This window comes from Neomonachus schauinslandi, chromosome 12, assembly GCF_002201575.2.
Source record: "Neomonachus schauinslandi chromosome 12, ASM220157v2, whole genome shotgun sequence".
NCBI lineage: Eukaryota > Metazoa > Chordata > Mammalia > Carnivora > Phocidae > Neomonachus > Neomonachus schauinslandi.
Genome location: NC_058414.1, coordinates 94,524,694 through 94,540,421, shown reverse-complemented (window position 1 = coordinate 94,540,421; position 15,728 = coordinate 94,524,694). Strand labels below are relative to the sequence as shown.

General features: G+C 38.2%; 1 protein-coding gene across 1 annotated transcript in view; it reads left to right on the top strand.

The window, feature by feature from the left end:
* Positions 1–2,038: 2,038 nt before the first annotated feature.
* Positions 2,039–15,728, top strand: part of TCAF1 (TRPM8 channel associated factor 1) — a 28,822-nt gene continuing 15,132 nt past the window's right edge. Inside the window, exon 1 of the mRNA XM_021692860.1 lies at positions 2,039–2,667. Coding sequence (XP_021548535.1) covers positions 2,048–2,667 — 620 coding nt within the window. The 5' untranslated portion in view covers positions 2,039–2,047. The remainder of the gene's footprint in view (positions 2,668–15,728) is intronic.

Genomic DNA, 15,728 nt, shown 5'->3' with positions numbered 1-15,728 from the left:
ACACAGTGCCTGTGCCCGGGACTTTCTCAAGGGCCCGTGGAAACACTTGAGAACTAAATGTAATAATAATTAATATTAGTGTTAGTGTTGGCTCCAAAATGTGAAAACTATAAAATCAGAATCATTAAATGCTTAGTTCAGTTTTTATAAAATCTGACATTAGGTTTGGTTTTTGTTCACTTTCTAAGAATTCTCTATGGGGCGCCTGGGTAGCTCTTGATTTTGGCCCTAGGTCATGATCTCATGGGTCATGGGATCGAACCCCACATTAGGCTTCACACTCAGCTGGGAGTCTGCTTGAGGATTCTCTCCCTCTACCCCTCCCCCACTCGCTCACTCAGTCTCTCTAAAATAAATAAATCTTTTTAAAAAATAACAATTCTCTCTTATGCACATTTGCAAGTTAAATAGCTTACTCTTAACCAAATAATTATAAGTAAACATACATATAAATAAACACATATACACATATATATAATAAGTAACTGAAAGACACCTAACTTGTTATTTCCTTTAATCCTTGGGACAACCTTATATGCTAGACACTCTCGTCCCTACTTAATGAATGAGGAAGTCAAGTCTGAGATGTGTCACCCCATCTCACAGTTAGTAAGCAAACAGAGCTAAGATTCAGGTCCAGATAGCCTAACTCCAGGGCCTGAGCTTGTAACTGCTTTGCCATATTACCTTGAGAGTGAGCATATTCTCTGACAAGGGAAACAGAAAGATGTTAAGGACCAAGGATAAAAACATAAGGAACATCTGCATTTTCAGAAGAGGTGAGGGCAGGATAGAAAGTGAATGGGTCAGCAGGTTGAAGATGATGAGGTTGGCTCTGGCCATAACATTACCTGCGGTGAAAGCCTCAGGGACCAGGGGAGCAGCATTGGCTGGTGCCACCGAGTGGGCAGTGAGAATGCCAACCCCTGGATGTCCTGATTATGAAAACACAGCTGCTCTTGGGGCAACTGCTTCAGTAAAGTGTATATAGTGGAGGTCAGACGTCAAGCATCCTAAGCAGGGAGCTCACGGTGAAGAAGCAGAGGGTTTGTGTGAGTATGCATCCACAGACATACACACCTTTCTCCACTGTGTCCAGGTACAAGTAAGAATCTGCCATAGTTCCTGGTTGTCTGGGACCTGGATTCAAGCCACAGAGGACTTATGCTTTCCACTTCCCCAGCCTATGACTGCGACCAAAGAAGCTTCTCTGAGGACCCAGACTTTCCAGACTGAAATTCTGGGATCCCCAAGCTGGGATTAATAAGATCAGTGTGGGAGCTGAGTGGGGCAGGGGGCAGCATGCGGCACCACTGGATTAGTTTTCTGGTGGCTGTTGTCCCACATCACCACAAACTGGGTGACCTAAAACAGCAGAAATATGTTCTCTCACAGGTCTGGGGGCATAGAAGTTTGAAGTCCAGGTGTTAGCAAGGTGATTCTTTCTGGAAGTTCTGAAGGAAAATCTGTCCTATGCCTCTTCCAGAGCTTCTGGTGCTCACCAGCAACCTCTAGCCTCCCTTGGCATATAGATGCATCGCTCCAGTTTCTCTTAGCATTCTCCCCTGTGTGTCTGTGTCTGCATCCAGATGTTTCTTAAAAGACACCAGTCATTAAATTAGGGCTCGCTCAAATCCAGCATGACCTCATCTTAACTTGATTGTACTGCAAGGACCCTATTTCCAAATAAGGTCACATTCACAGGTACTGGGAGTTAGGACTTACAGATATTTCTTTGGGGACACTATTCTGCCCACATTCTCCACTTCGAAGGTTTGCTTCCTTCTGCAATGGAAAAGTGTCAAGCTCTTTTGGTTTGGCCACAAGAATTTAGGAGGACCAGGAAGGGTGTGATGGGGTCTCCTGGGTTGGATACCTTGACACCCCTGGTGAGTCCCTGAGTCAATTTAGTCTGTCTCATCTGCGTCGTGGGAAGAACTGTGCCTGCTAGGGGAGGAGTGAACTGTTTGGCTCCTTTATTTATTTGTTTATCTATTCTTTGCCAAACTGAGTCTTTGCTTTCCTCTTTACAGAAGTCAATCCAGCCATGGCGACTCCCTCTGCTGCCTTTGAGGCCCTTATGAATGGAGTGACAAGCTGGGATGTCCCCGAAGATGCCATCCCATGTGAACTGCTTCTAATTGGAGAGGCCTCCTTCCCAGTGATGGTGAATGACATGGGCCAGGTCCTCATTGCTGCCTCCTCCTATGGCCGAGGCCGCCTGGTGGTGGTGTCCCATGAGGACTACTTGGTAGAAGCCCAGCTCGCTCCCTTTCTCCTCAATGCAGTAGGTTGGCTCTGTTCTTCCCCAGGGGCTCCCATTGGTGTACACCCATCCCTGGCACCCCTGGCCAAAATCCTTGAGGGTTCTGGGGTGGAGGCGAAGATTGAGCCAGAAGTGAAAGACTCCCTGGGGGTTTACTGCATTGATGCCTACAATGAAACCATGACGGAAAAGTTGGTCAAGTTTATGAAACGTGGAGGGGGTTTGCTCATTGGAGGCCAGGCCTGGGACTGGGCTAACCAGGGCGATGATGAAAGGGTGCTTTTCACGTTCCCTGGCAACCTCGTGACCAGTGTGGCCGGCGTGTACTTCACCGACAACAAAGGGGACACAAGTTTCTTCAAAGTCTCCAAGAAGATGCCCAAGATTCCAGTCTTAGTTAGGTGAGTGCATTACCCCAGTGGGGATTTGGTCCCACGTTAAAAAAGACACGGTTCTTGTCTTTCGGTTGCTCCCAGGCTAACAGAAGAGAACTTGGCACTTAGGCATAGATTCACCCTAAATCAAGCAGATTTACCCTCTATCAAACAGATCACCCTAAACCAATCAAGGTCCCCATTGCTACTGCCTCCCCAGACCAGACCACTTAGCTCTTTGAGCAGAGAAAACTTCTTAGTGACCATTATTTCCCTGGTGTCTAGCTAAATGTGAGGAAACGGAAAACAGACATGAGGGACCCCATAAGACAAAGTCTAAAGAGCTGTGGGAAAGGCTTTGAAATGTCCAGCCAGATGGGACTGGGATGGAAGTAAGAACTAGATGATTCAGAAGGTGATCTAGAAGAAAAGATAGCATGAGTTGTTTGTGCTAAATCTAAGAGTTAGGGGAGGATTTTATGTCTGCAGGCAAAACACCTGATGTTGAAGAACGAGGGAGGCAGGCGATGGGTACAGAGACAGGCTACATGGAAGTTCTTTAAGAGCACTGCCCAGTCTGTTCTGTTCACACTGTGCTCCAGCATCTCATATAGTGCTGAACGTAGAGCAGGTTAGTAGGTGCTCAGGAAACATTTGTTGGCCGGTGATTGGATGGGTGAATGGGGGAGATTAGAGGCTGGAGTAGTCCCAGGAGTATAAGAAGCTTACCAGGCCACACCCTGTTGTACATTAAAACTCGAAGCATCTTTGGAGCAGAGAGCACTGGGATTTCTGACTGGCAGGAGCAGAGTAAAGTAGGATTGGGTGAGGAAGGCATACGAGGGTTAGTACGGACACATAGGGCATGGGCCATGGCCTCTTCTTGGCATGGAACATTTGAAACAAAACCCCACATGTGCCATGAGGAAAGACACAGTCATTCTGAGGCATAATGACTGACCAAATTGATCAAATTTTCAGCTTACCAATGATTTTCATCCTAAGGAATAGGGAGGTAAGACTTGACCATAATTCTGTTTCTAAACAACCTAATCCCCCTTACTTGCCTTCACAGATGTTTTTCTCTACCAAAACCGTACCTCTTTTTTCTTTGGCTATGCCTACTCATCTCTCATCATCAATGATTCTCAGCTTGTGGGGTTGAGGGGGTTAGGCTGTACGTGTGTGTGTGTGTGTGTGTGTGTGTACTGATATATGTGTATGCGCACATATAAAATCAACTTGAAGATTAATGCTTGGGAAACAAATCAGAGTTAATAAGGGAAGTATGCAGACTCTGTTGTGGAGATTGTGGGTTATCAGTATTGGTTATTTACTAGGTAAGACTGTGTCACAACGCTTGCTTTTGCAGGTAGGTATAGCATAGCTTTGCTCATATGTTAGGTGGGTCATTTTTTAACTTGTGGATGGATTGAAGATGACAGTAGTGATTTTCCTGAGCTGACTGGCTGACAGAAGTATGGAGGAGAAAGTAAAAGGCACAAGAGGATGTGTGTGTGTGGGTATGAGAGAGAGAGAGAGAGAGAGAGAAAGAAAGATGTGAAATACTGATTAAATGCATGGGTTGAGATTGGTATGGAAAAAGAGAACAAAAAACCCTCTCCTCCTCACCCCATAGTTTACTTAATATTCACTCTCACAGGGGCGCCTGGGTGGCTCAGTCGGTTAAGTGTCTGCCTTTGGCTCAGGTCATGATCCCAGGGTCCGGGGATCCAGCCCTGCACCAGCTCCTTGCTCAGCGGGGAGCCTGCTTCTCCCTCTCCCTCTGCCCTTCCCCGTAGCTTGTGCTCTCTCTTTCTGTCTCTCTCAAATGAATAAATAAAATCTTAAAAAAAAAAATTCACTCTCACGTAGCCAATGCCGAAAGGTAGACATTAAGTGATCTTTCTCCCACCTGATGTTGTGGTGGTTGCCAAACGGTATATCAAAATCCATTAATTATAAACCTAAATCAAGTGAATTTTATTTTATGTGAATTAGGCCTTAATGAACCTTTAATACGTCTTTTTTTTTAAAGATTTTTTTTATTTATTTATTAGAGAGAGAGAGAGAGAGAGAGCATGAGAGGGGGAAAGGGCAGAGGGAGAAGAAGACTCCCCACTGAGCAGGGAGCCCAATGTGGGACTCGATCCCGGGACTCCAGGATCATGACGTGAGCTGAAGGCAGTCGCTTAACCAATTGAGCCACCCAGGCGCCCCTAATATGTCTTTTAATAGGACTTTAAAAAAGAATCAGATATAATCAGATTCATGTACAAGGATATGCAATTCAGCATTATTTGTAATAGGGAAGAGTAGTATGGCTAAATAAATTACAGATTTACCAACCATTAAAACTATGTTTCTAAGAATAATTAAGGGCATGGAGAAAATCTTTTAGGGGGTATTATTAAATGAAATAAAGAAGGATACTAACCTGTTTTTCATTATGTTCCCACTTTTGTTCAAAAAATATAGCTATGTGTAGAAAATATTATAGAAAGAAAAGGTCAAAATATCAGTAATGGGTAGAACTCTGGGTCATGGAATAATGGTAGATGATTTTTACTTTTTAACTTTTATTTTCCAAACTTTCTACCAAATTTTATTAATAAGGTATATATTTCATTACCTCACTTCACATGTAAGAACATTAAAAGACAAGAAAAATAATTCACAAGTCACATTAAAGACCTTCCACATCTGTCAATGCATAAATACTTTTATGACATAAACAGAAAACCAAATTTAACTCTCCAAATGATTCACTTACCTTTTTAACATCTCTGATACACATATAAATATTTCTATGTGTGTATGTATTGCCAATTGCCAGTACATTTGAATTATGAATCTTCTTCATGGGATACTCTTTTAAGCCACTTTTTCAATATTTTTCAATATCTCCTATATTTTTAAATATTCACTTTAAAAAGTAATAGGTCATAAACCTACAACACAACTCTTTTCATCTTTGCATATTATTTTCCCCACTCATCCATAATTTTACATAGTTATCATCTTAGTATACATACTATTTTGAATTCCACTCACAAATATTTTTCATTCTATATAATCTTCAAAGTTATATTTGATTCACTTCATGAGAATGCCTCATTTATTTAATCATTTGCCTGCTGTTGAGCATTTGGATCTTTCTCCACTCTTGTTGTGATTGGTAGTACTATACAGAATATCTGCAAAATGTTTTAGAAACATTAGACAATGCAAGACACCAGGATGCTTCTATTAGAATTCAAGAAGGAAGATTATTTCCATCACATGCTCAGCAAAGTTCAGATTGAAAACCCCTATGGATTTAGTTACTCAAAGGATTTATTTATTTTTAAGCCCTCATTTAAACATGGGAATGTGAATTAAGATAACTTTAATCTTATTACTTGCACATTTCTTACTAAATTCTAAGTAAGATCTTGGGATCCTCTCGCCCTTCTAAGAGTAAACTGTGGCAGGTCTTATCAAGATGAATCAAATTTTTATCAGAGGACATCTACTTTATGATCAGAAAAACAAATCCCTAAGCAATAAAACCAGATGATCTACTTTTAGCCTGGTGAGAATACCCACAGGTGTCAGGACATGAGCCTCCTAGTCACTGCCCTCCCTTCCTGCCTGGAAAGCATCATCATCTGCATTTAGAATGCTAGTCTCCGGGTGCCTGGGTGGCTCAGTCGGTTAAGCGTCTGCCTTCGGCTCAGGTCATGATCCCAGGGTCCTGGGATCGAGCCCCACGTCGGGCTCCCTGCTCGGCGGGAAGCCTGCTTCTCCCTCTCCCACTCTCTCTGCTTGTGTTCCCTCTCTCGCTGTCTCTCTCTGTGTCAAATAAATAAATAAAATCTTAAAAAAAAAAAAAAAAAGAATGCTAGTCTCCATGCCCTCTGTAAGACCAAGCCACCTGTAGTCTGTTCCCTGAGCAATTTCTCCTCTCTTATCATCTTCATCCTCAGTGTCTCTACTGTGCCTCTAGTTCTGAGGCCAGTGGTGGTGTACTTTATGTGCAGAAGGAGACTCACCTTCTATTAAGTATTTCATTTGACAAAACACTGTGTCCATTGTCATAAACTACTCACAGTCTCACTGCAGGACTCAGGATTCATATAACCTGGAAAAGGCCCAAATTTTAGAGAAGGAAGACTTCAGTAAGTTCCCAAGCTCTGTCTGGTGCACGCTCTATAACCTGGTGTCATAGTCAGCCTCTCAAGCCTCATCTCTGAAGTGGGATTAATAATAGCTGCCTTTCAGGATGGTTGTGAGGATTCAGTGAATTAAGAAACACGCTCAAATACCTAAAACACTTTAATTATTTTCACATCCAGCCTCCACACTATGGTATATGAGTATGATGTCATGAATATTATTCCCAACCAGTGAAACTTACCTAGCATCCATCATTATGGTGCCTTACTCCAGATCATGTATGTTGTCCCAGTTGTATGAAGTATTGGCATTTTAACTCATGTTTTTACCTACTTCCTCCACCAAACTGAGACAGCATCATCATGATCAACTGCCACATTTTATAAATTTAACATTTATACATTTAATAAAACAGGTACTAGAGATTGAACTGGCTCCACCAATAAGACATGTGATGCAGATAAAATGCATCATTAGATGATCAATCTTAGGGAGGTTTTAGGAGAATCAACCAGAATAGTTTGCCTAGTTCCTCTTTGGGATAGAAATCCCTTGTCTCATTTTTATCCAAACCTCAGGCTTCTATTAAAGAGTTCCAACTCTGTTGTTCATTCATCCATTTATATAGCCAGCATTTATGGATTATATTCTATATCCCAGGCATTATTTCTTATGCCAAGAAAATGATTTCCAAAGACCTGAGAATTAAAAGCACATAAACATCTCCAGTAACAAGACCTGGAAGGAATTACAAAAACCGAACAACTGTTGTAGGAAGGGGCTGTGATATTGAGTTTCACTGGAACCCCGGGATCTTACTGCCAGTAAATGCAGCATGACCTTGGCATATCCTTCTACCTCTTTTTGCCTCTGAATAGAAAGTGCTGGAGTAGAACATCCTTGTCCTCCTTTAGGTTGTAGGCCATTGAGAATGGTTTTCAGTCTACAGTGATCCCCATATATAAAGTCAAAGTCATCAGAGATGCATTGAAAAGAATGTTGTACAAATGGTCATACCCTGAAGTGTCTGCATGCTCCAAATTCCTTGACTTGAAAACACCCTTGTGAAACCTGAATTGACAAACATTACACACTGATAACGATTTATATTCCCTTCATTTTGAAAGATCATGAAAGGATATTACACACAAAAAAGTCTTTGAATTCCAGATCATTAAAATTTCAGAATTTTGAAAATTGAGTAATCTACTTGAAATTAATTAGCTGAAATGAAGAAAGAAAACTGTCAGTTTATGGGAGATAATCATAACTATTACTTGCCAAGTAGTTTGGAAAACAAAAAACCTGAGCGGATATTAATTAATAAGCTTATTTATAACAAGGATCCACAAATCGCTGGAGGTCATTGCTTGTTACATGTTAGGAATTTTCAGAATGCTAACTATGGAATTTTATGTCAGGATCATGGCCAGGCGTGGTGGGGGTAAACATAAGGACCTAACTCCTACTCCACCATTCTCACTTCATGCTTAGTTATGCAATTGCATTAGTTGGTTCTCAAAAAATAAACAAGATGTTTTAGAGAACGAATCCAAGTGGGAAGACATGGCACTTTAGAAGAGTTAATTGCTAAATCACAATTCAGATCTCTTTCTCTTTTTATGAACATTTTCCTCTCTTCAGTTTCAAAATACATGCTTGTTGAAAAATAACTGAAATAATCCAGAAGTATGCAAAGTAAAAAGTAAAAGATCTTCATCTCCACTTCTCCCTCTGCCCCAACTAATTCGTTCTTTTCCCCAGAGTTTGGACTCTATCTTTTCTGACTTTTCTTCCATGTGCGCGCGCGCGTGTGTGTGTGTGTGTGTGTGTGTGTACATACGGGGGAGGGGGTGGTAGAGCTGGGGAAGAAGAAAGAGAAACAGAGAGAGAGAGATCTGCAACTTGATTTTTCACTTACTGTATCTTGAACATTTTTCCTGTGCACCTGATAAACGTACATCATCTTTCAGAATAGCTGTATAGCATTCCACAGTTGGATTGTTCCATAAGTTACTTAACCATTCACCTATTAGTACACAATAAAGTTATTTTCTAATTTTTCTCCTATACATAAAGATATAATGAATATCCTTTCACTAAAACCTACACAGGCTAGATATATACCTATTCATTTTAAATACTTGTCAGTTTCCTTTTAGAAACTTATTTTGGAAATCTTCAAACATATACAGAAATAGAAATTAGAATGGTGAACAAACATGTACCCATCACCCAGGTGCCACAATTACCAACTCCTGCTAACTGGTCTCAACTCATCACCTGCCCTTTCCCTCCCTCTTCTAGTTTGTTTTGAGCAAGTCCCTGACAGTGCATCATTCCATCCATAAAATAGTGTATCTCTAAAAGATTAAGGTCTGATATTTAAATATAACCACAATGCTGTTATCACATACTTTCAATAGCATTATTTTTTCTGACCTAGCAAAATATCAGTAACAGTATCGTTTTTTGAGAGCATTCTGTAAATTCTCTGTTATGTACGTATGTCTAAACTTACCCTTTAGATCAACTGGATTATTCATATTTTCCATAAATTACTTAATTTTTATATACTTGATCTAAAAGAGAGTTCTAAACAATTGTTCTGTACTCCCACTGTGATTTTAGAATTGAATTGGTTCTTATTTTCCATATTTCAAAGCTATATTTTGGTATCCTAAAAACTCATGAATTTTTTCATGGTGTGTATGTTTTGTCGGTCTAGCATATCCTTTCTTGCAACTAGTATTTTTCACCTTGAACTCTATTTTGTCTAATACGGTAATAGCTATTCCTATTTTTTGTTGTTGTTTTGCTTCTTTGTTGATCCTTTTACTCTGTCTTTCTGTATCTTTTCCAAAAGATTTGTCTCTTACTATAAATCTGATTTTTTAACCTAACAGAGAGCCTCTGCCATTTACAAGGGAAATAATCCATTTATATAATGGAGAAAATTGATGCTCTAGTTGCTATCAATCGTACTCGATATTTTCTGTTATACTTTCTTGTTGTTTCTTTTAAAATTTTCCCTTTCCAGTGCTCGCTTCAGCAGCACATATACTAAAATTTTCCCTTTCTGCCTTTTGCTCCGTTGGTTGAGTTTCTTTTTCTCTTTTCACTGTTTAGAAATTACACATGATTTTTCTATTCTTCCTGCAGTTCTCTTTCATTTTTTTCCCCAGATCTTTATTTAAAATTTTTCACATTTATGGGAGCGTTGCAAGAATAATGTAATGATAACCACACCCTTCACCTAGATACCTCAGTGGTTAGATTTTCTCACATATACTATGTAAACACATAGGAATAATTATTTTGCCTAACCATTTGAGAGTAAGATATAGACAAAGTAACACTTCACATCTAAATACTTCAGCATGTATCTCCTAAAAACAAGGGCTTTTTCCAGCATAACCATAATACAATGATCTCAAAAAATGTGCCATTGATACAATACTATTATTTAATGTCCATGTTCAGATGTCTGCAATTGCTCAACAATGCCTTTTTTAGATTTTTAAAAAAATATAGGATCCAACCAAAACATTTGCCAGCTTTTCTTATCTTTCAGGACCTTAGTGTTTTTGAAGCATCTAGCCCAGTTGTTTTGTGGAATGCCCCTCAGTTTGGATTTGTCTAATTGCTTTCTCATGACATTTTTGGCAAGAATACTAATAGGTGAAATTGTGTTCATTACACTGTATCAAATCGGGAAGGCATGTGATGTCAGTTTTACTGTTACCGGTAATGATAGAGTTAGCCATTTAGTTAAATTGGAGTTAGTCAGATTTTCCTATTGTAAGAGCCTTTCCCCCTTTGTAACTAGTTTAATCTATGGTGTGACAATTTGAGAGTAGTAACGTCCTGTTCACCAACAACCTTCTACCCACTGGTTTTAGCATTAGTTGATGATCTGTGCCTGAGTCAATACTTAAAAAATCAGTTACTTCTACTGCTCTTGGGTAGCTCCTGTTCCTTTCTTAAAGATTCATGTGAAATGTCACCTCCTCCAACGCCTCCCATTCTGATATGGATGCCTCTCTTCTGTGCACCTGTAGCAACCTGACCTTCTAGCTGGGTGTAGTTCTGCTTGTAGGTTTTCTGCTCCCAGAATGGGTTGAGATCCTTCTGTCAGGAAGAGCTTTCCTTCCGCACCCCCACAACATTTGTTGTTTATTTTGTGGTGGTTTTAAAATTTTGTTTTAGTCTCACTCTGTACTCACGTCATGGACCTTTTAAAAAAAAATCAAATGTGTTATAATTCATTTATAGTCAATGTTTTTTGAAGGTCATCTTGTCACAAATTTGGCAAGTGAAAGCCCTATTAAGCTGACTGCCCAAATGATTTGACATGACCAATCATTTTTTAGTATTTACTCAATGTCTGGTACAACAAGGTGTTGCAAGTTTATCTTGTCCTTTTCTAGTCCAAAACCTGGATTCAGCCATATCTTCAAAGATTCCTAGCTCCTTTCAGTGGTGAATAGTATTTAGAAACCAGGATCACCTCAGTGTGCTCATTGCTTTTGGACTGTCTTCATTCCTGGGCTCCTCAGAAGACAGCCAGGAAATATTTACTCATTTGCTCAGTCCTACAGTGCACACAAAATAATTTCATGATTACTGTCCTCATACTACTACCAACAGCATAAATAATAAGTTTTAAAGATTTCTCTGTATTTAGTTTTGTCCTCAGAATATACTGCCCTGAACATAGAAAGTCCGAGTACTGTGTTCAAAAGGTACTTGGATTGTCTGTTTGTTTTTCATTTGGCCCTACTTTTATTTAATGTGGGGTTTTACCCATATTTATATATTTAATTTTACTTTTTGAATGTATAAATTATTAGCATGGTTACAACAGCAGAGTACACATTCTTTTTAAGTGTACATGAAACATTCATGAAGATAGACCATATGCTGAGCCATAAAATGTCTCAATAAGATTAAAAGGATTAAAATCATACATAGTATGTTCTGATCACAGTAGTATTACACTAGAAATCAATACCATAAACCTATCTGGAATATCTAGATATTTGTAAGTTAAAAAATACATAAATACCCTGCAAGTCAAAAAAGAATTACAAAGGAAATTAGAAAATATTTTGACCTGAATAAAAATGAAAACACAACATGTCAAAATTTGCGTAATGCCGTTAAAGTAGTGCTTAGAGAGAAAGGTATGCCTTTAAATGCTCTTATTAGAAAAGATTAAAGTTGGGCGCCTGGGTGGCTCAGTTGGTTAAGCGACTGCCTTCGGCTCAGGTCATGATCCTGGAGTCCCGGGATCGAGTCCCGCATCGGGCTCCCTGCTCAGCAGGGAGTCTGCTTCTCCCTCTGACCCTCTTTCCTCTCATGCTCTCTGTCTCTCATTCTCTCTCTCTCTCAAATAAATAAATAAAATCTTTAAAAAAAAAAAGAAAAGATTAAAGTTTAAATTCAATGACCTAAGTTTTCCACATCAAGAAGCTAAACAAAAAATGAAAACCTCATCCAAAATATGTGGAAGGAATAAGAAGATAATAAAGGTGAGAGCTGAATTCAATGAAACAGGAAATAGAAAAACAATAGGTAAAATCAGTAAAATCAAAAGCTGGTTAGTTGAAAAAAAATCAATAAAAATGATAAATCTCTCTCTATATATTGATCACAAAAACAAGAGAGATAATACAAATGATAAATTCTAGGAATGGAATATGGATGATTAATACAGATCCTACAGGCATTAAAAGGATAATAAAAGAATATTACAACTGTATGCCAATGAATTTGACAAATGAAATGGGCAAATTTCCAGAGAGAGGCAAACTGCTAAAAATTGACGCAAGAAGAAACAGAAAATAGGTGTTAAATGAGTTGGAACTACAATTTAAAACATCCCAATACTAAATACAATGTGGTTTCCTGGATTGGATCCTAGAAAATGTTGGTGGGAAAACTGATGAAATTTGTATAAAGTCTGGAGTTAATAGCATTTTACCAGTTTTAACTTCTTAGTTTTGGCAAACATACCATGATTGTTAATATGTTAACATTAGGAAAACTGGGTGAAGGGCTTATAGAACTCGGTACTATATATGCAATTTTTATGGTTTTTTATTTTAAAATAAAAATTTTATTTAACATCAACAATAATGCAAAAAAAAAAAATCCCAATAAGGAAAACTTCAGATCCAAATAGTCTCACTGATGAATTTTATCAAGCATTCAAAGAACAAATAATACACTAATCCTACATAAACCCTTCAAGAAAATAGAAGAGGAGGAAAATTTTTGCAACTTGATTTATTAAACCAATATTTCTCTAAGCCAGAGAAAAACATTCCCATAAAACTACAGAACAATATCCCTCATGAACAAAGATGCAAAAATTCTTAATAAAATATTGTAAAAAGAATAAAAGTAATATATAAAAAGGATACTACATCATGACCAAGTATGGCTTATCCTAGGAATGCATGGCTGATTTAACATTCTTACATGGAAGTAATTCACCAAATTAACAGAATGAATGAGAAAACCATATAATTCAATATATGAAGGCGCATACACAAACACATGCAAGCATTTGACAGAATTCAATACCAAATCATAATATTTTATTTAGAAATAAAAAGGAACTTCTACCATATGATGAGTCATCTTTAAAAAAGCTATAGCTAAGAACGTGCTTAATGGTGAAATACCCCAAGATTGAAAATAAGACAAGGAAGGATACCTGCTCTCATTGCTGTTATTCAACATTGTACTAAAGGTCCCAGCCAGTGCAGTAAGGCAAGTAAAAAAAAGGCACAGGTATGAAAAGTTAAGAAGTAAACCTATGCTGATTTGCAAAAAACATGATCATCTATGTAAAAGATTCTTTAAAACTACAAAAAAGCACTATAATAATTGAATTAGCAAGGTTGCAGGATACAAGGTCATATACAAAAATTAATTTTTATATACTAGCAGCCAGAAATTGGTAATTGAAATTAAAAATACAATATCAGTTAAAACAGGACACAAAATTGTGAAATACTAATGAATCAAGTTAATAAAATTTATTATGAGACCCACATCCTGAAAACTATAAAATGTCACTGACAGAAATTAAGACCTAAAGAAATGGAGAAATACACCACATTGATGAATCAGAACACTCAATATTTTTAAGATGTCAGTTTTCCCCCAGATGACATAGATTGAACGCAATCCCAACCAAAGTTCAAATGGACTCTAAAATTAATGCACATGAAAGGAACTAACATAGGGCGCCTGGGTGGCTCAGTTGGTTAAGCGACTGCCTTCGGCTCAGGTCATGATCCTGGAGTCCCTGGATCGAGTCCCGCATCGGGCTCCCTGCTCGGCGGGGAGTCTGCTTCTCCCTCTGACCCTATCCCCTCTCATGTGTTCTCTCTCTCTCATTCTCTCTCTCTCAAATAAATAAATAAAATCTTTAAAAAAAAAAAAAAAGAAAGGAACTAACATAATCTAATTTCAATACTTATTAGAAAGCTAAAGTAATCAAAATACTGTGGTATTGCCATGAGGACAGGCATACAGATCAGTGAAACAGTCTATGTGGTTCAGAAATAGACTCACAGATCCATGCTCAATTAGTTTCTGGCAAAGGTGCCAAGGTAATTCAATGAGGAAAAGATAATCTTTTCAACATATGGTTCTGGAATAAATGGACACCCTTACGGAGAACAAGTGAATCCTGATGCTTATCCCACTCCATACAAAACAAATTATTGAAAAGATCTGAACCTAAATGCAGAAGGCTAAAATTAAAAAACTTCTATTTTTTGTTTGTTAAAAACTTGTAAATGAAAGCACAGGAGAGATTATCCGTGATCTTAGGGTAGGCAAAGATGGCCTAGATAGGACACAAAAAGTACATAGGCCATAAGAGGAAAAGACTGATAAATTGAGCTTCATCAAAAAATTTTTAAATAACTTCTGCAGTTCAATAGACAGTATTAAGAAAACAAAAAGGCACAAGCTCTGTAGCTTGTGGAAAAACTGGAAAAATTATTTACAGTGCTTAATCTGACAATGGACTTGCATTCAGAATACATAGAGAATTCTTACATCTCAATAAGAAGATCAACAATCCAGTAAAAAAAATAAAAGGATAAAATATTTTAACATACTTCACAGAAGATAAACGATAAAAGGCCAATAAGCCCATGAAAAGATTCTCAACATCGTTGGTCGTCAGAGAAATGCAAATTAAAATCACAATTAGATACCATACACCCCCCACTAGAACAGTTCCTAAAAAGACTCAGAAAGTGTTGGCAAGAATGTGCAACTGGAACTCTCCTGTTACTGTTGGGAATGTACAATGATACAATTACTTTGGAAAACAGTTTGGCAATTTCTTATAAATTTAAACCTCCTCTTGCCATACCACTCAGCCATCTCATTCCTAAGTATTTATCCAGAAGAAAGGAAAACATGTCCACACAAAAATTTTGTGCGTGAATGTTCATGGCAGCAAACCCCAAACTGGAAGCTACCTAAATGTTCACAACAGATGAATGGATGAACAAAATGTGAGATATCTACCCAGTGGCATACTACTCAGCAATAAAAAGGAATGGATTACTGATAGGCTCAATAACATGGATGGCTCTCAAAAATGTATTCTGAGTGGGAGAAGCCAAACACGAGAGAGTCTATACTTTATGATTCCATGTATATGAAACTTTAGAAAAGGCAGATCTCATCTACACTGAAAGCAAGCACGTTAGTGGTTGCCTGGGGACTGGAATGACTGAAATGGGGCAAAAGGTAGCTTTCTGTGGCAACGGAAATGTTATATATTTTTATTGTGATTATACAAGCGTATAAATGTAACAAAATCTCATCAGGATGTACATTGTAAATGAATTTTACCACATGTCAATGAAGTTGATTTTTCAAAATGGCGTGTT